The sequence below is a fragment of the Carcharodon carcharias genome, chromosome 3 (assembly GCF_017639515.1).
Source record: "Carcharodon carcharias isolate sCarCar2 chromosome 3, sCarCar2.pri, whole genome shotgun sequence".
NCBI lineage: Eukaryota > Metazoa > Chordata > Chondrichthyes > Lamniformes > Lamnidae > Carcharodon > Carcharodon carcharias.
The window spans coordinates 137,334,090-137,356,522 of record NC_054469.1 but is presented as its reverse complement, the minus strand read 5'-3'; the positions used below and the strand labels follow the sequence as shown (position 1 = coordinate 137,356,522).

The window sequence follows — 22,433 nt, the reverse complement described above, 5'->3', positions numbered from 1 at the left end:
GCTTACTTTGTTTAAAACTGTAATTTATTGTTTTCTCGTTCCCTACCACCCCAAATCCTGACCTACCCTCAATCATGCCTTCATTACCTCTAGACCAGGCTATTCCAAGCAATCCTGGCTCAACTCCCACATTCTACCCTCTGTAAACTTGAGGTCATCCCTAAACTCTGCTACCCATGTCTTACCTCGCACAATGTCCCATCCCCCATCACCCATGTTCACTCACCTACACTGGTTCCCAGTCAAGCAACATCTGAATTTTAAAGTTCTCATTCTTGTTTTGAAATCCCTCCATAGCCTCACCCCTCCTACCTATTATCTCCCAGATGCCTAACCCTTCATGAGATCTGTGCCCCTCTAATTCTGGCCTCTTCTGCATGCCTGATTTTAATTGCTCCACCATTGGTGGCTATGCTTTCAATTGCATAAGTCCCAAGGCTAGGAATACCCTTCTCGTACCTCCCTGCCTCTCTACCTCCCTCTCCTTCTTTAAGAGGCTACTTAAAACTCACCTCTTTGACCAAGCTTTTGTGGCTCAGTGTCATACTATGCGTTGTAATGCTCCTGTGAAACAGGACATTTAATTACATCAAATGCACTGTAAGTTGTTGGTATTACAAGTTCAACTGCTCATCGCTCCGATTCCTTTCCATCCAATGCACCCACCTGCCTGCCTACTCCTTTAGCAGCCCACTTCTCCATGTAGTCCATCAAGTCCTACAGCATGCTATCAAGTAGCCTAACCCAGTCACTGCAATGCCTCTTGCTTTGATTACAATTATCCATATTTCAAAATATATGACGTTTATTTTGATACATCAAAATATGCTAACCAAAACGTAGTTTTTCTAAAATCAAATTCCGTGCAAAAGGCTGAATATCCAAACCAATTTTTAAAAGTATATTCTTGCGAAGGAACGTGGTTATGGTGTGACAGGTGTACAGTCAAGTTTTCATTATGCTGTGATGCATAATTGTATTATGTATTGTGTAATGTGATTGTACTCTGTATTTGCTTAAAGTTTAGTTACAAACTACAAGAATACAGTAAATGCAAATGCATGAACAAACGCTAGTGTTCTATGCTTTTTCATTAACAAAAGGTTGACTTTCTATTTGTCAGAAAATACGAGTAATCCTTTTGGGCTGTCAAAAATTGGTGGAATTTATTAAATAAGAATTTTTCTCAAAAAGAGAAACATGAAGAAAAAAAACAATCACCACTGCCAAAACCATAAAACCAGTCTAAGACTAGCAAGGGGAAAAGATTCCTTCCCATACAAAGGTATTGATTAAACTAAAGTCTATTGCTGGAACTTGTTAATGAGATTGTAAACACATTTATAGGAACCAAGGGCCAGGTGTATGATTCATCTCGGTCTCCTCCTGAGGTCCCCAGCATCACAGATGCCAGTCGACAGCTAATTTGATTCACCCTCATATCATCAAGAAATAGCTGAAGGCACTGGATATTGCAAAGGCTATGGGCTCTGACAATATTCTGGCAATTGTGCCGTAGACTTGTGCTCCAGAACTAGCCATGCCCCTAGTCAAACTGTTCCAGTACACTACAACATTGGCATCTACCCAGCAACGTGGAAAATTGCCAGTATGTTCTGTCCACAAAAAGTAAGACAAATCCAACCTGGCCAATTACCACCCCATCAGTCTACTTGCAATCATCATCAAAGTGATAAAAGGTGTCATGGACAGTGCTATCAAGTGGCACTTACATATGTTATGACACAGCAGTTTATAAAGGCAGAGTTGTTTAAATCCCAGAAGGAAACTTGAACCACTGTCATAACCTATATCTTCAACTGCCATTTTTGAGATGCAGCTCTGAATTCAGAAGTGAAGCCACCAAGCCTCAAGGTTTTCTACATAAATTAAATATCTATTAATTTAACAAGAAATTAAACACATACGTCTACAAATTATTACCGCAATAACTTTTAAACAAATCCCCAAATGAATCACTCCCAGGTAAATCTTCACCAAGGCAACAACAACCTACACTTTAAATAGACATCAGGCAAAGCACATTTTATCTTACGAATTGAAAATGAGGTTGCTTTCAATTCGTTTCCTTTGCAGGCAGTTGTAGGACTTACAGGCTGCTTAGTTCTTACATGCCTCTGAACTCACACACAAAACTCCTCTCGAGTTACACCTCGCTTTCCATTTGAATGTAAATTCTCAAAGTATCATTAAGTCTTTGAACTCTACCTCTTCTAACAATAAACCCCTCTTCATAGCACCAATTTTATTAGTAATATATTGCTTGGTGTCTCCTAACTAGGTGCAAGATTTTACTCCCTTCTTTTGAATGGTTTATTCAACAAACGCAAATGCACTCTTTACCTTATCACTCAGCTCCTGACCTCATTACAGCTTTGGTCCAAGCATGGACAAAAGAGATGAACTCCAGAGATGAGGTGAGAGTGATTCCCCTTGACATCAAGGTGGTATTTGAGCATGTGGCATCAAGGAGACCTAGCAAAACTGGAGGCAATGGGAATAAGGGGGAAAACCCTCCCACTGGTTGTAATCATATCTAACACAAGTAAGATGGTGTGGTTGTTGGAGCCAATCATCTCAGTCCCAGAACATCACTGCAGGAGTGCCGCAGGGTAGTGCCCCATGCCCAAACATCTTCAGCTGCTTCATCAGTGACCTTCCCTCCATCATAAGATCAGAAGTGGAGAAGTTCGCTGATGATTGCAAAATGTTCAGCATCATTCGCAACTGCTCAGATACTGAAGCAGTCTGTACCCATATGTAGCAAGACCTGGACAACATTGAGGCTTGGGCTGTTAAACGTTAAGTAACATTCGCACCATACAAGTGCCAGGCAATGACCACCTCCAACAAGACAGAGTCCAAACATCTCCCCTTGACATTCAGTGGCATTCCCATCGCTGAATCCCCTACTATCAACATCCTGGGGTTACCAATGTCCAGAAACTGAACTGGATCAACCATATAAATACTGTGGCTACAAGAGGTCAGAGGTTGGGAATTCTGTGGCGAGAAACTCATCTCCTGACTCTACAAAACCTGTCCCATCAATTCCAAAGCAAAAGTCAGGTGTGCAACGGAATATTCTCCACTTGCCTGGATGAGCACAGCTCCAACAGTCGAGCAGCTCACCACCATCCAGGTCAAAGTAGCCCATTTGATTGGCACCCCATCCACAAACATTCACTCCCTCCACACTGACGCACAGTGGCAACAGTTCACTCCATCGACAAAATGCACTGCCGCAATTCACCAAAGCTCCTTAGAGAGCATCTTCCAAACTCACAACTATGATCTAGAAGAACAAAGTCAACAGATGCATGGGTACTTCAAGTTCCCCTCCAAGCCACACACCATCTTGATTTGGAATTATATTGCCGTTCCTTCATTGAAGCTGGGTCAAAATCCTAGAACTCCCACCCTAACAGCACTGCGGGTGTACCAACACCACTTGGACTGCAGCGGTTCAAGAAGACAGCTCAACACCACCTTCTCAAGGGCAATTAGGGATGGGCAATAAATGCTGGCCAAGCGAGGGATGCCCACATCCCATGAAAGAAAGAAAAACAAGAGTAGGCCACGAAGCCCCTCAAGATTGTTCGACCCTTCAATGAGATCCTAATTAATTAAAATCCTAGCTCCACTTACCTATCTAAAATCTATTTATCTCTGATTTAAAAGTATCAATTGAGTTAGCATCTACTGCTTTTTGTGGGAGAGAATTCCAGTTCTCCCATCCTTTACATAAAGATCTATTTCCTAACTTCTCCTGAAAGACATGACTCTGATTTCAAAGATCTAACCCCTCGACCTAGGCTTTACCACCAGCAAAAAAAGTCTGTCCTTATCTTCCCTATCAATTATTTTTAAAAGCAAAAACCTCAAATGAAATCACCACTTAAAATTTATTTCCAGGGAATAAAAGTCTGAAGTATGTAATTTCTCCTCAATTTAAACTTGAAGCCTTGGTAATATTCTGATAAATCTATCCTTTCAAAGCTAATGTACCTCTTCTATGGTGCAGTGCCCACAATTGTATATAACCCTCCAGATGGGATCCAACAAGACTTTGTAGAGCTGTAGCAAAACTCCCTCTGCTTTACAATTTAGCCTTCCAGATAAGAGCTATCAATCCAATAGTCTTTTATACCTCACATTTAGTGACAATTTAGTGATGTGTGCATGGATCAGTGAATCACTTTGGACCTCCACTAAGCCTAGCTTTTCACCATTTAAGAAGTCACTTTATCCTTTTTCACTCCAAAATAGATGACCTCACTCTTGCCTGCATTAAAATCCAATTGTGACAGTTTCACCTACTCAATTAATCAATGCTTCTTCATAATTTTATACTCTCATCTGCACTACATACAATGCACCAATCATTGTGTCATTGGTAAACTTGCATATGGGGATCCAGGAGCAAAGGAGCGTGGGAATATATGTGCATAAATCATTGAAGGTGGCAGGGTAGGTTGAGAGCTCGGTTAAAAAAGCATACAGCATTCTGGGCTTTATAAATAGGAGCACAGAGTACAAAAGCCAGGAAGTTATGATAAACATGCATAAAACATTGGTTTGGGCTCATCTGGAGTACTGCACCCAGCTCTGAGCACCATAATTAGAAAAAATGTGCAGGTAATAAAGAGGGGACAGAAAAGATTCACAAGAATGCTTCTCGGGATGAGGAATTTCAACCATGTGGATGGATTGGAGGAGCTGGGGCTGCTTTCCTTGGAGAAGGTTGAGAAGAGATTTGGTAGAGATATTCAAAAGCATGAGGGCTCCGGACAGAGCAGATAGGGAGAAATTGTTCCCATTGGTGGAAAGATTGAGAACCAGAGGACATTGATTTAAAGTGATTTGCAAAAGGAGCAATGGCGACACAAGGAAAAAAAAATTTAATGCAGCAAGTGGTTAGGATCTGGGATACACAGAGTGTGGCGGAGGCAGATTCAATCACAGTTTTCAAAAGAGAACTGAAGAGCTGGAAATAAGCAGCCTGGAAGATCAGCCACAGCGCTTACCCATACCCTCCACCAGCACTTGAAGAGAAAGGATTTTCAGGGCTACAGGTAAAAGGCAAGGAAATGGCACAAGGGGAACTGATCTTACAGAAAGCCACCACAGGCACGAGTTGCATGGTCTCCTTCTGTATCCATTTTATGATATGGTTCTTATTGTATTATTTTAAGTCATTAATGCAGTGAATAGTTGAGGCCCTAGCACGGATCCTTGTGGGACACCATTAATCACTTCCTTCTAACTCTGTGCCCATATCCCAACTCACTAAGCAGAATCATCCCAGATTTGCACAAAGTGCAGTAGCTGGCGCGAAAAAAGTAGTTTTACCCGCCGGCCGCAATGGCAGATTTTCACGTCGTATCACCACCCCATTCCCGGCCTCATTAATAATGCATTCACAGGAAATGCATCGGATCACTGGTGGGCGGGCTTGGATTAGCCTGCCACGCTGTGACCTCAGCACTTCCTCGCTCCGGGTGCCATATTTAAAGCGCATGCCTATTTCCTGTCTTCAAATTGCTTCAGGCAACAGATGGCCCCATGGCCCCTGAAAGCAAAGAAGGTGCAGCCCCCAAATTTAGTGACGCTTCTCTGGAATGCCTTTTGGATGCAATGGAAGGCTGCCTCGCGGTTCCCCCTACCCTTGTTCTGGCTGCAGGAGGTCCACCAGAGTCACCAATCCGACCTGCGAGGCGGTGGCAGTGGCAGTCAGCACCACCAGAGCACAGAGGTGGTCAGCTATCCAGCATAGGATGAAGATGAATGCTCTTATCTGCTCCGCCAGGATAAATCAACCACCCCATCACTGTCAACTCTCACACTCGCAAACCCATCACACATCCACAGGGATCTCACACCTTAAGGGACATCACTAACTCTCTCACACACCCTCACATCTCCATCAGGCTCATATCATCTGGAGTTCACATCCTCATCCCATCCATGGCTCCGCTCACTACATAAACATTCCATCCAGTGCCATGCATCTTGCTCAAAATCTCTCCATGTGTTTTCATGCAGAAGAATATGGCTCACAACAGTAGGGAGAGATCCCAGACCGGGATGGAGCGGCCCACATTAGGCCACTCATTCACTCTGAGGAGCGTGTCATTGCGCTGACTGGTAAGGATGTGGACTGTGCCTGTGGCAACAGTGAGGTCCACAGCAAACACCGACATGAGGATCCTGCACCACATCATCCCTCTCAACACAACTGTGAGTGCTCTCTCTCCTGCTTGTGGCTCTGCTACACTAATTATCTCTACTTGGCTCCCAGGGAGCTCTGCCAAGCAACTGATGCCTTCAATTAGCCAATCCCTCAGCTCCTTCCAGGTCCTCACCTCCAGCCAAGAGGGGACAACTTCCACTGAAGAGCTGGAAAAGCAGCCTGGACGATCCGCCACAGCGCTAACCCACACCCTCCACCAGCAAAGAGACACGCGCCTCAGTGGGACCTAAATTTGGAGCTGGCTCAGGTTCACAATCTGGTGCTCACCCCATGGACACGTGTCCGCAGCAGGAGGAGGCAGGTTCAGTCAAGGTCCCTGGCACACTTGGAGGACTGCTGGGGAAGAGGCATCTGTGAGGTCCAAGTCAGATGACGATCCTCTGGATTCGGCCTTATAACTCATCAGGAAGAGTCAGCAGAAGACGGGGGAACATCAGGCAGAGCCGTTGGCACCCTCTACAGAGTAGCACACGAGTTGGAGGAGTGCGTCCACCTGCTCTCTGATGAAGTGGTGCCCACATATGCACGTATGGAGGTCTCCATGGGAAGGATGGCAGGCACATGGAGACCCTGGTGCAGCAGAACGCACAGATGTGCAGTAGTAGTCGCGGTCAAGTTCCTGCAGTGGCAATACAAGGGGGAAAAGGAAGCACCTCGACATCCCTCCAGGAGCTCGTTCTCCTCAACGAATCAGGCCTGCGACCTTAGGCACCCAAAAGGGAAGAGCAGCAGCAGCAACTGGACACCCCTGGGTCATCCACTCCCTCCAAGTCCCCTTTGCCTGTGACCCCCTCAACCTCGTCCTCTGTCGCCGGAGAGGGAGCAGCTGGCCCACAGAAGGACAAGCAAAGCAAGCCAGGGCCCTCAAGGCCTCAGCTCTCCAGAGGACACACACTGAAGTCATCTAAGGCAACAGGGCCAACCATTGCACAGGCTGTCTCCACCCCTGCTGTGGATGTCAGGCAGCACGTAGAAGTGGTAGGCCTAGAAATGTTAAGAAATTCTGATCAAGTGGTTGCACAGGTAAACACATTCTTTTACTTTATAAATCAGAAAATATATTCACTTTCACTGATAATGTGTAATGTTGTCTTTTAGCTTCATTGACAGCTCCCCCACTAGCAGTTCAGTCGCAAGCAGCCAGACCACAACTGACTCTGGAGGGTGAACTGTATGTGTGGTAGGGCCTTTCGAAGACTCATGAAGCATTCTTCCACACATGCAGAGCCTTCATCCATCACACTCATCTCACTGTCCCAAACATTTTGAATTCTGCCTGCTGGGACTCTTTCACTTGTCCATCTGAGCTGACCAGCATCTCCGCCCACCCACTGACTGCACTCCTGTGCAACACTTGTGCCAGTCCAACAGAAGGCTCCACTTACTTTCAATTTCCACAACAATGGTCGTCGTCAAGTTTTTGAGCAGCTCCCCGTCCTTTCCTCCATCAATGTTGAATCTTAGTATCACCTTCCACCTCCCCACCGTCAACGACCAACTCGAACCCTCATCTTTTCAGGATGTCCAGGTGAACATGCACATTCTCTACCTTCTGAGAATCCCAACTCCATTGACTTCCCTGATCTCCCAGGGTCCATGTCTGCCTCTGAGGTCCCACCAATCACCCTTGCCATCCCTTCTACTACTAGTGACTCACCCTCCCGACTCCTTCTGCACCTTCTCATACTCACCATTCCCTCCTCCCACACCCACCCTTTACCTCCTGGGGCAGAAACTATCATCTCCACTGGCCCCTCCCTTGCACGTTCACATGGACCTCACCTCTCCGCACTCCGTCCCCCGTTACACCCTCCTTCCCCGTCCAACCTCATCTCCCTGACACTCTCGCTGCCCCCCCCGCCGATACACCTTCCTCTCCCACTCTCAGCTGGACCTTTCTCTTCCTTCACCCCCTCACCAATCATCCATAGCAGCCCATGGCCAAGACTGTGATGTTCCAAAGCTGACCCGAGACATCAACGGAAACCTCCCAACTTCCAAGAGCTGCTTCGCCGCAGAGCCATATCCATAAGAATCCACCCAGCAAGCGATGCACATGCTCCTCCAGGGTCCAGTAGCTGTAGGGCTCCAGCTTCTTTTGCTCCTCCGATGTCTGTCATCTGAGCAAGGCCCTAATGTTAAGTCCCAACTTCTACACCTCACACTCGCCCAGACATGTTCTGGACTGGTGTGTTTTCTCACTGGCGTAACAGTAAATCTGGCGTGGAGGGAGGGAATGATTCCAGTCAGGCCTTACTTTGCATTCCATTGCCGGGATGCAAATCGGGTTCACACTGGCCTCCAGCAGGATTTGGAAAATTCTGGCCACTGTCTTTTAATCACCTAATGTCCTAGCAAAGTGAATAATATGTCTTCAATTCCACGAGCTTACATTTTAGCCAACGGTCTCCTAAGTTCAACTAGTATTAAGTAAAAGGTCCACAAGCATGGTTTAAAAAAAAAAAGGAAACAAAACATTTCTAAATAAGTGGCTTATAAATTTCTCAGCATAGGCGAAATTTCTGTTATTGGGGAAAAAAAAAACAGCAACAGGTTAACAATGCTGATAACAGAAAATCCTGGGCGATGAGAAGAACAGCCAATGGACTATTCAAGTGGAAGGATCCAGGCGCTCTTGAAAGGAAGCAAGTTGAAGTCCATACACGATGTCAGACGAAAACCTCTCCACCTCTCTTCCTCCTTTAAGGCATTCCTTAAACCATACCACTTTGACCCAATCCCCTTATGTGGCTCAGTGTCATATTTTGTTTCATTATGCTTCTTTGAAATGCCTTGGGTAGCTCATTACGTTAAAGGCACTATATAAGTTGTTGCTATTGTAAATTCACTCAAATGATTATAAATAAACCTATAAATTGGATATATTAAAGTCTCTATCTTCCTCTGTTCCTGAGTTATATCCAGTTAATACCGGTCTTGGTTCTAAATGATTAAGATGAAGTCTTAAAAGTCAAGAACAGAAATAATCCAGTCAAGTTCAGACATAGTGCCTGCCTCCTGGACAAACACCAGTCCTGCTCTTATCCTGCAGGTAAAGCATCTGTCTTAGAAAAATGCTGTTTTCCAGAAATGACACCTTCCCATTCCAAATATATCTATTGACTAAAACATGCATGACAGTAGCTTCGCGAGCCCCACACAATAGTTAAGTATTAGATTGAAGGGGCACACTTGAGGGACAGCAAAGTCACATGTGGTTTGTGAGCAACATGGTGCACCACTGCTCCAACTACAGTGGCTTCGCCCTTAAAATAATGACTCTTTTTTAAACTCAAATAATTACAGTGGTTTGCCATCATCATCATATTTGCAGAGTTTTCAGGGTTGTCATGCATGCAATGAAGTAATGAGAGCAGAAGTTGAGCAGCATATATCACAACTTAACATCTCATTTCAAGAACAAAGTAATGGGCATTTGGAAAAGAATGCAGCCAATCTTCAAGTCAATTTTTTTTAATGACTTTTTTACCAAATTATATGCAGCATTTTCCAGAACTGCAAAAAGTCCATCAACAGGATATCTTTTTGGTTACACTTCTTAGAGGGAAAGCTGAAAGATTTCTACTGTTACACTTAATAAAACCACCAGAACACAACTCAAAAGAAAACAAGTTTTCTTATTCAACCCCTTCAGTTAAAATGACTTAAGTCATACAGATCATTTCTACTCACAAAGGAACCTTTATTATGAAACCAATACCTTTAATAAATTTTGCACATCAATACTCAAATTATGGCATCAATGTCAACATAGATGCCAATACATTTTGCTTTATCTTTATTACCATGTCTCTGCAATGGCTATCAGATAGCTGCAGGATGACATAGGTTGGGACCTAAATATTGAAGGGTACAAGACATTTAGGGAGGACAGGAAGCTAGGGAAAGGTGAAGGGGTAGCTCTACTAATTAAGGATGGCTTTGGCACAATAGAGAGAGATGGTCTAAGTTCAGGGAACCAGGGTGTAGGAGTGGTTTGGGTAGAGTTGCAAAATGATAAAGGCAAGAAGTCACTTGTGGGCGGCTGTACAGGCCCCAGAACAGTAACCATATGGTAGGACAGGATATATAGGAAAGAATAATGGGAGCATGTCAAAAAGGTATGGCGATAGTCATAGGAGATTTTAATCTACATATGAACTCGAAACTCAGATAGGAAAAGGTAGCCTAGGATAGCTTCTTGTAAAGTTCTGATGCCAACCAGGCAGCAGTCTATACTAGACCTTGTATTGATTAACCTTATCTCATTGCACAATGACCTCACAGTGAAGTCACCCCTAGGTAACAGCAATCATAATATGATTGAGTTTTAAATCAATTTGAGGGAGAGAAGAATAGGTCAAGGACTAGTATCTTAACTTAAATAAGGGCTTTTATTAGGGCACAAAAGCAGAGCGAACTAAAGTGAACTAGCAATTTAGGTCAAGGGATAGATCCATAGAGATGCAGTGGCGGACACTTAAGGGGATATTTCAGAATACAAACAGAATAGATACATTAAAACGAGAGGTAAAAATTTCAAATGGAGGACCCACCATCTGGGATTAACTGAAAAAGTTACACATTGCATCAAACCTAAAGAAAAAGCATATAATTGAGCAAAGACATAAGATTGGACAGAATATAAAAAGTAAAGAATGACTAAAAGATTGAGAAGGAAGGAAAAATTAGAATGAGAGAAAGCTAGCTAGAAATATAAAAACAAATAGTAAGAGTTTCTACACACATTTTACAAGTAAAGACTTAATAACGGAAATGTTGGTCCTACAGAAAGTGAGTCCAAGAAATTAATAATAGGAAATAAGGAGATGGCAGGTGAATTAACCAGGTATTTTGCATCAGTCTTCACTATAGAGGATACAAGTAACATCCCAGAAATAGCTACAAATCAGGAAAAGAAAGGGAGGGAGGAACACAGGAAAATTACAATCACCAGGCAAATGGCACTGAGTAAATTGCTGCAGCTGCGAGTTGACAAGTCCCCGGGTCCTAATGGGCTTCATCCCAGGGTCTTAAAAAAAGAGGGGGCTAGGGAGACAACTGATGTGTTAATTTTCCAAAATTGCCTTGATTCAGTAAGATTAGATTGGAAAGTAGCGAATGCAACTCTTTTATTGGAAAAATGGAGGGAGACAAAAAGCAATAAATAACAGGCCAGTTAGCTTAACATCTGTTATAGGGAAAATGTTAGAAACTATTATTAAATATGGTATAGCAGGGCACTTAGAAAAATTCAAGGCAATCAGACATAGTCAACATGGTTTTGTGAAAGGGAAATCATATTTAACCAACTTACTGGAGTTCTTTGAAGCAGTGACATACGCTATGGATAAAGAGGAACCAATGAATGTACTGCACTTAGGTTTCCGGAAGGCATATGATAAGGTGCCACATTAAAAGTAGTTGTGAAAATAAAAGCTCATGGGGTAACAAATTGGCATGGATAGAATATTGGCTAGCTAACAGCAAACAGAGGGAAAGCATAAAAGGGTCTTACATACGAATTAGGGGGAGTAAGCCACTCGGCCCCTCAAGCCTGCTCTGCCATTCAATAAGATCATGGCTGATCTGAATGTAACCTCCACATTCTTGCCTACCCCATAACCTTTCACCCGCTTGTTAATCAAGAATCTATCCAGCTCTGCCTTAAAAATATTCAAAGACGTTGCTTGCACCATCTTTTGAGGAAGAAAGTTCCAAAGACTCACTACCCTCACAAAAAAATTCTCATCTGTCTTAAATAAGCAACCCCTTATTTTTAAAACACTGATCTCTGGATTCTCCACAAGAGGAAACATCCTCACCACATCCACCCTGTCAAGACCCCTCAGGATCTTAAAGGCTTCAATTAAGTCACTTCTTACTCTTCTAAATTCCAGTGGACACAAGCCTAACCTGTCCAGCCTTTCCTCATAAGACTACCCACCCATTCCAGGTAATAGTCTAGTCAACCTTCTCTGTACTGCTTCTAACGCATTTACAGCTTCCTTTAAATAAGGAGACCGGTACTGTACACAATACTCCAGATGTAGTCTCACCAATGCACTGTACAGCTCAAGCATAACCTCCCTACTTTTGTAATCAATTCCCCTCACAATAAATAATATTCTATCAGCTTTCCTAATTACCTGCTGTACCTGCATTCATATTATGATTGCTGGTTCCTAGAGATGCCTTCACTATGAGGCTGTCAATTAATCCCATCTCATTGCTCAATACAAGGTCTAGTATAGACTGCTTTCTGGTTGGCTCCAGAACATGCTGTTCCAAGAATCTACAACCGAAAACATTTTCTGAACTCATCTACACTACCTTTGCCCACCTGATTTTTCCAGTCCATATGTAAATTAAAATCCCCCATGATTATTGCTATACCTTTCTGGCAAACTCCCATTATCTATTCTTTTATATTCTGTCCTATCGTGTAGTTACAATTAGGGGGCCTGTACACCACTCCCATATGTGACTTCTTGCCTTTTATCATTTCTCATCTCATCCTAAACTGCTTATACATCCTGGTCTTCTCTCTCTAGTGTGCTAATACCATCATTAATTAACAGAGCCATCCCGCCAACTATTCCTACCTCCCTGTCATAGAACCATAGAAAAGTTACAGCACAGAAGGAGGCCATTCAGCCCGTCTTGTCCATGCCAGCCCGAGGACACCCAGGTGCCCTTTCTAATCCCACTTTCCTGCACCCGGCCCATAGCCCTGCAGCTTACAGTACTTTAGATGCAGATCCAGGTACTTTTTAAAAGAGTTTAAAGTTTCTGCCTCTACCACCAACTTGGGCAGCGAATTCCAGACACCCATTACCCTCTGCGTTAAAAAGTTCTTCCTCACATCCCCCCTACACCTTCTGCCACTTATCTTGAATCTATGTCCCCTGGTTCTAGAATTCTCCATCAAGGGCAACAATTGTATCCTGTCCACTCTATCTATTCCCCTCATAATTTTGTCCTTCCTAAATGTCATGTACTCTTCAATATTCAGGTTCCAATCTATGTCATCCTGTAGCTATGTCTCTATAATGGCTATCAAATCGTACTTATTTGTTTCCAGTGGTGCTATCAGTTCATCTGTTTTATTTCGAATGCTACCTGCATTTAGATACAGTTTAGCCTTTAGTTTTGTCTTTTTATTATCTTTGTAGCCTCTAGCCTTACCTGATTTACTTTTAGAATTGTACTCTCTGTCCCTTCCTGTCAGAGTCAGTTTATCATTTCCCATATTAATACCCGTCACTCTTGCCTTGTCTCTATTCTTTGGTTTACCACATCTTCCTAACTTTGATCCCCTGCCCCTACTATTCATTTTAAAACCCACTACTTCCCTAGTTAGGCAGCTTGTGAGGACACCAGCCCCAGCATGTTTCAGGTATAGACCGTCCCAACAGTACCGATCCCACTTTCTCCAACACTGGTGCCAATGCCCCAAAAACCAGAACCCATTTCTCCCACACCAGTCTTTGAGTCATGCATTCATTTCTGTAATTTTATTTGTCCTATGCCGATTTGCACATAGCTTAGGTGATTATCCAGAAAGCACCACCTTTGAGGTTCTGCTTCTTAATTTAGCACCTAGCTCGACGTACGGACTATGCAGAGCCTCCTTCCTCATCCTGCCTGGGTTGTTGGTACCTACATGGACCACAACCATTGGATCCTCCCCCTCCCATTGCAAGTTCCTCTCCAGCCCTGAGCAGATGTCCTGAACCCTAGAACCAGGCAGGCAACAAAGCCGTGTGGACTCTCGCTCTTTGCTAGAGAGAACAGTGTCAATCTCCCTTACTACATTGTCCCCTACTACCACTACATTCCTTTTTGCTCCCCCCACTTGGATGGCTTCCTGTGCCACGGTGCCATAGTCAAGTTGCTCATCCACCCATTAGTCCCCACTCTCATCTAAACAAGCTAACAGAACCTCAAACCTGTTGGACAATTGCAGAGGCTCATACTCCTGCCCTCTGGGTCCCCTTACCTGCCTCACTCGGAGTCACACTCTCTAGTCCTTGGCCACTGACCAAATCAGAAGACCCTTTCCTAAATGGTGTGACTGCCTCCTGATATAAAGCATCCAGGTAACTTTCTCCTTCCCCAATGTGTCGCAGAGTCTGCAGCTCATCCTCCAGCTCGATGACTCTGAGCCGAAGTTCCTCAAACCACAAACACTTAGTGCAAACGTTTGCCCTGGATCACAATGTTATCCAGGAGCTCCCACACGCTGCAGCCTTGACACACCACCTGTCCTGCAATCCTTAATGCCTTTTAAATAATTACTGAATTATATTCATCACTTATTTAATGCTGCTTTCTTATATATTTACCACCAAATTATGTACTATTTCAAAGCTAAGGGATAGACTAGAACTTACGCACTTACCAGATACTCACAAGACAGCTGGCTCCTTTCCCTGCAATAGAGCAAGAACCAATTTCTATGGGGTGAGAAAGATAGAGGGAATAAACTCCATCTCCTCCTAACTCCCCTCTCACCAAACTCCAGGGGCATAATTTTTGCCTCATCAGGTGGGCGCGGGCCAACCCGAACGAGCGTAAAATGACGTGCAATGACGTCAAGCAAGTGTACCGACATCATCGCACACTCACGTGATATTTCGGTGGGTGGGCCTGCACAGGAGTCAGCAGCTGACAATTAAGCGGCCCATTAAGGCCCTTAATCAATGAATTGATATGAATTTTTCACCGCACGTCCAACCATTCAGTTGGGGGATGGGCAAGGTGGCCAAGCAGCATTTGCATTTTTGGCAAAACCTCATCTACGGGCGGGACAAGGTTTCAACCAGTGATTTAAAAAAATAAAAAACTTTTAATACTCTTATTTAACATGTCCCAGCTCATGTGACAGATTCATTATTTTAAATATCTTTATTTTTAAAAAATCTTCAGCTCCTTGAGGCAGCTCTGTGCCTCAGGGAGCTTTTCCTGTGCGCACTCGTGCACATGTGCGAACATTCGTGCCCGCCCTCCTCCCATGCCCCCCACCCCAACAGCGCTGCTGCGCTCATTTCACACTGGATGGCCGCTAATTGGCTAGTCAGCGTGAAATCGCAGTCACAGGCAGTCAACTTCGCGACCACTCCCGGGCCTGCCTGTTGCACCCGCCCAACAAGGGCAAAATTCTGTCGCAAGTCTTCACTTTGTTAGTCAAGGCTGCACTAAAGAACCCTGAATTTATAATAAACTGAACGGGGGCTACAGTAACCAGGGGGCTTGGCCTAAATAGCCAAGTGGTTATGGTACTGGGTTTGTAACCCCAAGATCAAGAGTTCAAATCTCACAATGGCAAAACAATGAAATGGAAGAGACATTGAACAAATATTTAGCTTGGCCTAAATAGCCAAGTGGTTATGGTACTGGGTTTGTAACCCCAAGATCAAGAGTTCAAATCTCACAATGGCAAACTATGAAACAATGTAACTTCATCTGAAACAGATGGAAACAGGTTTACTCAAAAGAGTATCAAGAGTTCAAATCTCCCAATAGCAAAACTATGAAATGGAAGAGACATTGAACAAATATTCGCTTGGCCTAAATAGCCAAGTGGTTATGGTACTGGGTTTGTAACCCCAAGATCAAGAGTTCAAATCTCACAATGGCAAAACTATGAAATGGAAGAGACATTGAACAAATATTCGCTTGGCCTAAATAGCCAAGTGGTTATGGTACTGGGTTTGTAACCCCAAGATCAAGAGTTCAAATCTCACAATGGCAAACAATGTAACTTCATCTGAAACAGATGGAAACGTGTTTGTACTCGAAAGAGATTTAAAAGATTATCAAGAGTTCAAATCTCACAATGGCAAACTATGAAACTATGTAACTTCATCTGAATTGGAACAGGTGGAAATGTGTTTGTACTCGAAAGAGTTACAGTAACCAGGTTCAACCAGTTAGTTAATTAACTACTCTGCTCCTACAGCTGAGAAGTGAGCTTATCTTGTCTGAACTGAAAGAAAGAACTTAGCCTGCTTACACAGTTCTTTACATTTACTGCTAATTACAAACTCCATTCGATTTTAAGAGCAAAATTTAAGAACAAAATTAACACTTAAAACTCCCCTCTCACCAAACTCCAAGTCTTTTTCTGGTTGACAAAGTGTAACGAGTGGTGTGCCATAGGGATCAGTGCTAGGGCCTCAACATTTTAATGATTTATATAAATGACTTGGATGAAGAGACCGAAGGTATGGTTGCTAAATTTGCTGATGACACAAAGGTAGGTAGGAAAGTAAGTTGTGAAGAGGTCATAAGGAGGGTACAAAGGGATATGGATAGGTTAAGTGAGTGGGCAAAGATCTGGCAAATGAAGTATAATGTGGGAAAAAGTGAAATTGTCCATTTTGGCCAGAAAAATAAAAAAGGAGCATACTATCTAAATGGTGATAGATATCAGAGCTTTGAAGCGCAGAGGGATCTAGATGTCCTCGTGCATGTATCGCAAAAGGTTAGTATCCAGGTACAGCAAGTAATCAGGAAAGCTAACAATGCTATCATTCATTGCAAAGGGAATTGAATACAAAAGGAGGGAGGTTATGCTTCAGTTATTTAGGGCATTGCTGAGACCACATCTAGAGTACTGTGTACAATATTGGTCTCCTTATTTAAGGAAGGATGTAAATGAGTTGGAAGCAGTTCAGAGAAGGTTTAGTGGACTAATACCTGGAACGGGTGGGTTGTCTTATGAGAAAAGGCTGGACAGGCTAGGCTTGTATCCGCTGGATTTGCAGGAGTAAGAGGTAACTTGATTGAATCGTAAACGGTCCAGAGGGGTCTTGACAGGGTGTATGTGAAGAGGATGTTTCGGCTTGTGGGAGAGTTAAAAATAAGCATCGCCATTTAAGACAGAGGTGAGAGGAAACTTTTTCTCTCTTCCTCAAAAGACTTTGGTAGCAGAGTTCTTGAATATTTTTAAGGCAGAGATGGATAGATTCTTGATAAACAAGGGGGTGAAAGGTTATGGGGGTAGGTGGGAATGTACATTTGAGGTTACAATCAGATCAGCCATGATCTTATTAAATAGCGGAGCAGCTCGAGTGACCGAGTGGCCTACTCCTGCTCCTAATTCGTATGCATGTTTGTATGTACCTGGTCAAATGGTGTTACATCTTGATTAGGTGGAATCTGAAGACCCCAAAGTCTGAACCTGCTGGCCAATCCAGGATACTGCAAGTCTTCTGGAAGTTCAACAATACATGACTTTTTTAAAGTCTCAGAATTTCCATAATCGACATAAGTCATCAGACACTGAAAGATTAAAAAAAATTGGCGTCTTTTCAAAATGAAATTATACACAAACACTTAAAAATCAGTTTAGTCATAGATTCTTTAAAGGTTAGTTTGAATTAGCTGATACTGTACAGCTGAATATGCCACATCAAATTGCCATGTACCATGAATCTATTCTCATATTCCACATGCTAATCCTGCACAATATCAAGTAACTTAGGAAATGGTAGGCCAAGGCCTGGGGAAGAAACCACCAAGAAGAGTAAGGAAATTGGAGAAAGTGAGGAAACACTTTTTTTCCTATGTTTTAAAACAAAAAATCTTGAAAAAAAAAGTGCTCCAAGTTATATTCACATCATCCCAACATCACGTAAAAGGCTGCACTACTTGCACAATTTGATGTTCTATTTTTGAAGGTTTAATTTCAGTCTGCTTCATTAAAATAGGCATTCCAAATCCAGATTTTAGATACAGAGGTCAATTTTCACTCCATTTGCCTGGTGATAATGGCCTTGAGGTGGAATCGGTAGCCTTTTAGCTCTGTTCACACCAGTGATGTAGCTGGCACCATTTGAATAGAGACCTGCTTCCGGGTTTCCAAAGTGCCTGGCTAGTTAAGACAAAACTAGGATACTGACTGCCACCTTACGTAAGGACTGATCCCAGCCTGCACATTGCAAACTTCAGCCAGTTCCATGGGCAATGGGAAAGTAGAGGCCCAGCAATGATTAAGTCTTGAATTGTTTTTGTAGGTCTTGAAGGAGCATAAGTACACCCAGGGATGCACAAAAATAATCTGGGTCACTGCTGCCCAAAACCCCAAGGGAGCATTTTCTGTTCCTGTTGGTGGTAAGCGTGAGCGAACAATATGGCGAGAAGGCCAAAAATCGGTTTTATGCCATTATGAAACCAGTTTGCAATCGTCCGTTCCACCCATCAATGGTGGGCCATGATTCCCACCACTGTACGTCGGGAACCTAATTTCAATACTTCAGTATCTCGTTGTAAGCCTTGCTCGCTGGGATCACTCCCCCCACCATGCTGAACTGGTATGACTGCATGTTGACATGTTTTGCAATGGTACATAAGCGACAAGCACTTGGCGAGCAGCATTTTGCTCGAGACTTGGAGATATATTTGCCTACTTAGCTTCAGGTAGCACTCATGGTCATCAGCGCCAGGCTTCACAGGCAGTACCACATCACTTTTAGAGGGGCTCACTGGCAGGTCTCTACCTACCAGACCAGCAGTAAGGCGGAAGTGGCTTTTCAATGGCTGCAAGGCAAGGTCTTGCTTGGGGAAGGGGGAGAAGTAGCTTCAAGCAAGGGAAGAGGCTTCAGGGCGAGGGCTGTACTTGGGGAGGGGGATATCCCAGCGTGTATGTGGGGGCACATGTTGATCTGTGCAAGTGGCCTCAAGATGGTGAGGGCTGAGGAGGCAGTCTTAAGACGAAATGAGGCCAGATGGGAATGTGGGAGTATGTGAGTGAGAATGGGTGGTGATGTCCTTTGAGCTAGCAGTGAGTGAGATGCCAGTGAATGTGTAATGGCCTTGAGTGAGAGTTTAGAGTGCTGAGATGGTTGCCTTACTCTGGCGCACAGAAGAATTCATTCATCCTCTTTCTGCACTGGATGGCCAACCTCCTCTGTGCAGCTTTGGCACTGACCACCACTGCCACTACCTTACAAGTGGGAGTGGAGAGAGATTGCTGGACCTCCTGCAGCCAGAATGAAGGTAGGACATCATGGTGGGCCTCAAAAACTTTCCAGTGATGGGTCACTGGACTCTTCTTGACTTTCATGGCCATGTCTTCACTGGAGCAGTCCTGGGCTGCAAGCATTAAGAACTGTGTATGTGGCTAATTTAGATATGGCACCCAGAGTGAGGAAACAGTGAGCCAATGGCATGACGGGCAATTCAGAGGGCTACCTGCCAGCAAAATGGCACATTTCCTGTGGCTGCATAATTAATGGGTCGGGAAGGAGGCATTATGGTGCAAAAACCTGCCATTGTGTCCGGTGGGTTAAACGTTGTTTCTCACGCTCGCTAGCACACTTTGTGCAACTCTAGGGTGATTCCATCCTAAGCCTTTACAATCACAACCCTCTGTTGGGGTGTGGGGGCAGGGGGAGGAGGGAGGGTGGTAAAGGACTCTCCTAATTATTTATTTTAGAGATGATCTTTAATTTATGGTACCTAGATACCAGTCAGTAGATACAGTCATTTCATTTTTATCAAACCCTTCATAGTTCACCACTCTGACTTGGTGTACCTACACATGGACTGCAGCTGTTCAAGAAGGCAGCTCACCACCACCTTCTCAAGGGAAATTAGGGATAGGCACTTAATGCTGGCCCAGCTAGCGATGCCCACATCTCAAGAATGAATAACAAAAAAAAAAAGTTTTAAGCACCTGATCAGATCTGCTCTTAATGTCTGCTGTAATGAAATGTGGCCCAATTTCTCTAGACTCTCATCATAACCAATATCTCATTCTCAGTATCATCTTACTGAATTCGTTCTATATTTTAGTTAAAGTGGATGCAATGCTATAGAATGAATGGAAATCTAACTGGACAGATTCAAACAGAGTTGTGGAGAAGATGCACAAAGACGCAGAAGGGGACAACACAGTCATGGATTTGAAAGGAAAGGTGATTGAAGATATGATGGTGGCTTACAAAGCTTTGGGGTGGGGGGGGGGGTAGAGTATTTGAGGGAGCATGATGACAGCAGTTTTGATTAGGAGGGCAGTACTGAAGGAGAATGAACTGGTAACATTAGCTAACATTGGGACCAATGTAAGAAGGTGGCGATCAATGTTTTTGAAGGGAGCCTGGAGATAAGTTTGGCTTTATGATGATTGCCAGCTGAGGTTATCACTGGACTGGACAAACCTGACCCCAGGGTGGAACCCAGCTTGTCAGATCCTAACTTATATTTGTTTAGATACATGGAGGGGAGCTACTGAACAGTCACCGGAGCCAGCTAATGAACTTTTAACAAAAGCCTAATCTTCTCTTGTTTAATAAATGTTTTAACTACATTACAATACTTCTTCACCCACAACCATACCTTTACAGATATATACAGATTTGTAAGGATAACACAAGCTACAAAAGCTATTTTATACTTTATGTTCACAGTAAGTACAATCCATGTAAATTAATTAGCAACCTGTGGTCAGACACACCACATTCTGAAACTAAGTGACAGATGTCACGCCAGATGCTATGGATCTCTCCTCAACTCCCCCCACAGATGGTTGTTACACCGTGAGCCAACCAGTCTCACTGCACTCAGACTTTCACACGAGGATTTTCAATCTCAACTCTGGAAGAACTCGCCTTGGAATCTTCTCCCAAACCAATACTTTCTCTCGGATGCCTTCCACAAGGGTTCACCTCCAGGGTTTCGATCTCTCCTTCAAAATTGCCTCTGCCCTAGATCACCACACGCATTCAAGCTTTCTTCCACGCACACGCTCTCACCGACTCAGCTGTCAACAGTACACCACTGCTTCACGTGCCCATAGCAAAGACCTTCACTTGCCTCTTTGGGCCATTTGCATATCACTTTGACTCTGCTTCCTGCAGCCTGGAGCTTTAAGCTTGAAACTTCGTGCCTTTCTCTGCCCCTCACTCTTAACTTCACTTCACAGAACCTTTTCCAGGTTCCTGTCCTTCCTTTGGTTAGAAGATCTGATTGGGACTTTCACCTGTTCCACTCCCCTGGATTCTTGGGGGCTTTCTTCTTTAGCTTGAGACTGACTATGTGTCCCAATTGCTCCAGTCTGTCCCTGGCAGCTACTTTCAATTAACTTTAGCTTGGAACTGGCTATCTGTGCCTTCTAGGCTGCTTCTGCCTGACAGCTGACTTCAAAACTGAACTCAAAAACTGCTGTCCTTGTTTCTTGTGGGAGGGACCTGCCTGTCTGGATCCGTCGCTAGGCAACAGCCCTGTTTTTCTACTCTTGTGTTTGCTTAGCTTCTCAGTCATAAGCTCTCATTAGAAATGCAGGCACCTTTTAAAGTAAAACTAAAACTCAACTTGATCTTTTCTTAACACACACATACAGAAATACAAATCAAACTTAAACATTAAAGCTAAAACTCACTCCTAACACCCACAAATATAAATATAATTTACTTAAACTATATCTATTTCCTAACAGCTTCGTGAGCAAGGGAGTGGGAAGAATGAGTAGAGACAGTTGAACAGATGGTCTCAATCTTAAAGTTTAAAAAGTCCATGAACTGCTGTCAAATGTTGTTAAGCATGAAGGGAGTTCAAGAGGCATATAACGAGACAGCTGGCAGTGGAGTAAAGAAGCTAAGGGTTATTTTTGCACTCCAAGATAATCCTGGAGTAGTGGATGATTTTGGCAGAAGGCGCAAGTAGCACTTGACCCTGTATAGCCAATCTGGTAATAAATCATGTGTGCCAGATACGGTGAAGTCTGTGCCCTGGACAAGGAGTGAATATGGGGTCATAACATGAGAAAGAGTGCAGGTATTTTTGGGGACAGAGGCTTCAAACATGGAAGTTAGGAAATGCAAAGGTGCATCTTATTATGTATAAAACAAACAATAATGGCCATCACTAGCTTTTGAATCCTAAATTATGCTGCTTTAAGGAAGATAGGCTAGTATTCATTTAACCCACTGAATGTCATTGGTACCAGTTAATACATATTCAGGTTACAATATTCAGAAATCCAGGGTTGACTCATGCACAACGTTGTCAAGTTGATAACTGGAAATTGCTAGACTTTGATATTTTATGGGTTTTAGCCTTGTTATGATCAAGGAAAAGGCAAACAATAGATATTTCCAACAGAGGCAAGGCTTGGGAACTGAATATTTTTTCCACCCAGGTCCGCAAAATT

General features: G+C 43.5%; 1 protein-coding gene across 7 annotated transcripts in view; it reads right to left on the bottom strand.

The window, feature by feature from the left end:
- The window catches only part of LOC121276219 (serine/threonine-protein kinase 31-like), a 134,499-nt gene that overhangs the window by 99,650 nt on the left and 12,416 nt on the right, over window positions 1–22,433 (bottom strand). For all 7 annotated transcript variants that reach the window (XM_041184391.1, XM_041184392.1, XM_041184393.1 and 4 more), the window contains exon 6: window positions 17,405–17,563. In XM_041184391.1, coding sequence (XP_041040325.1) covers window positions 17,405–17,563 — 159 coding nt within the window. The remainder of the gene's footprint in view (window positions 1–17,404; window positions 17,564–22,433) is intronic.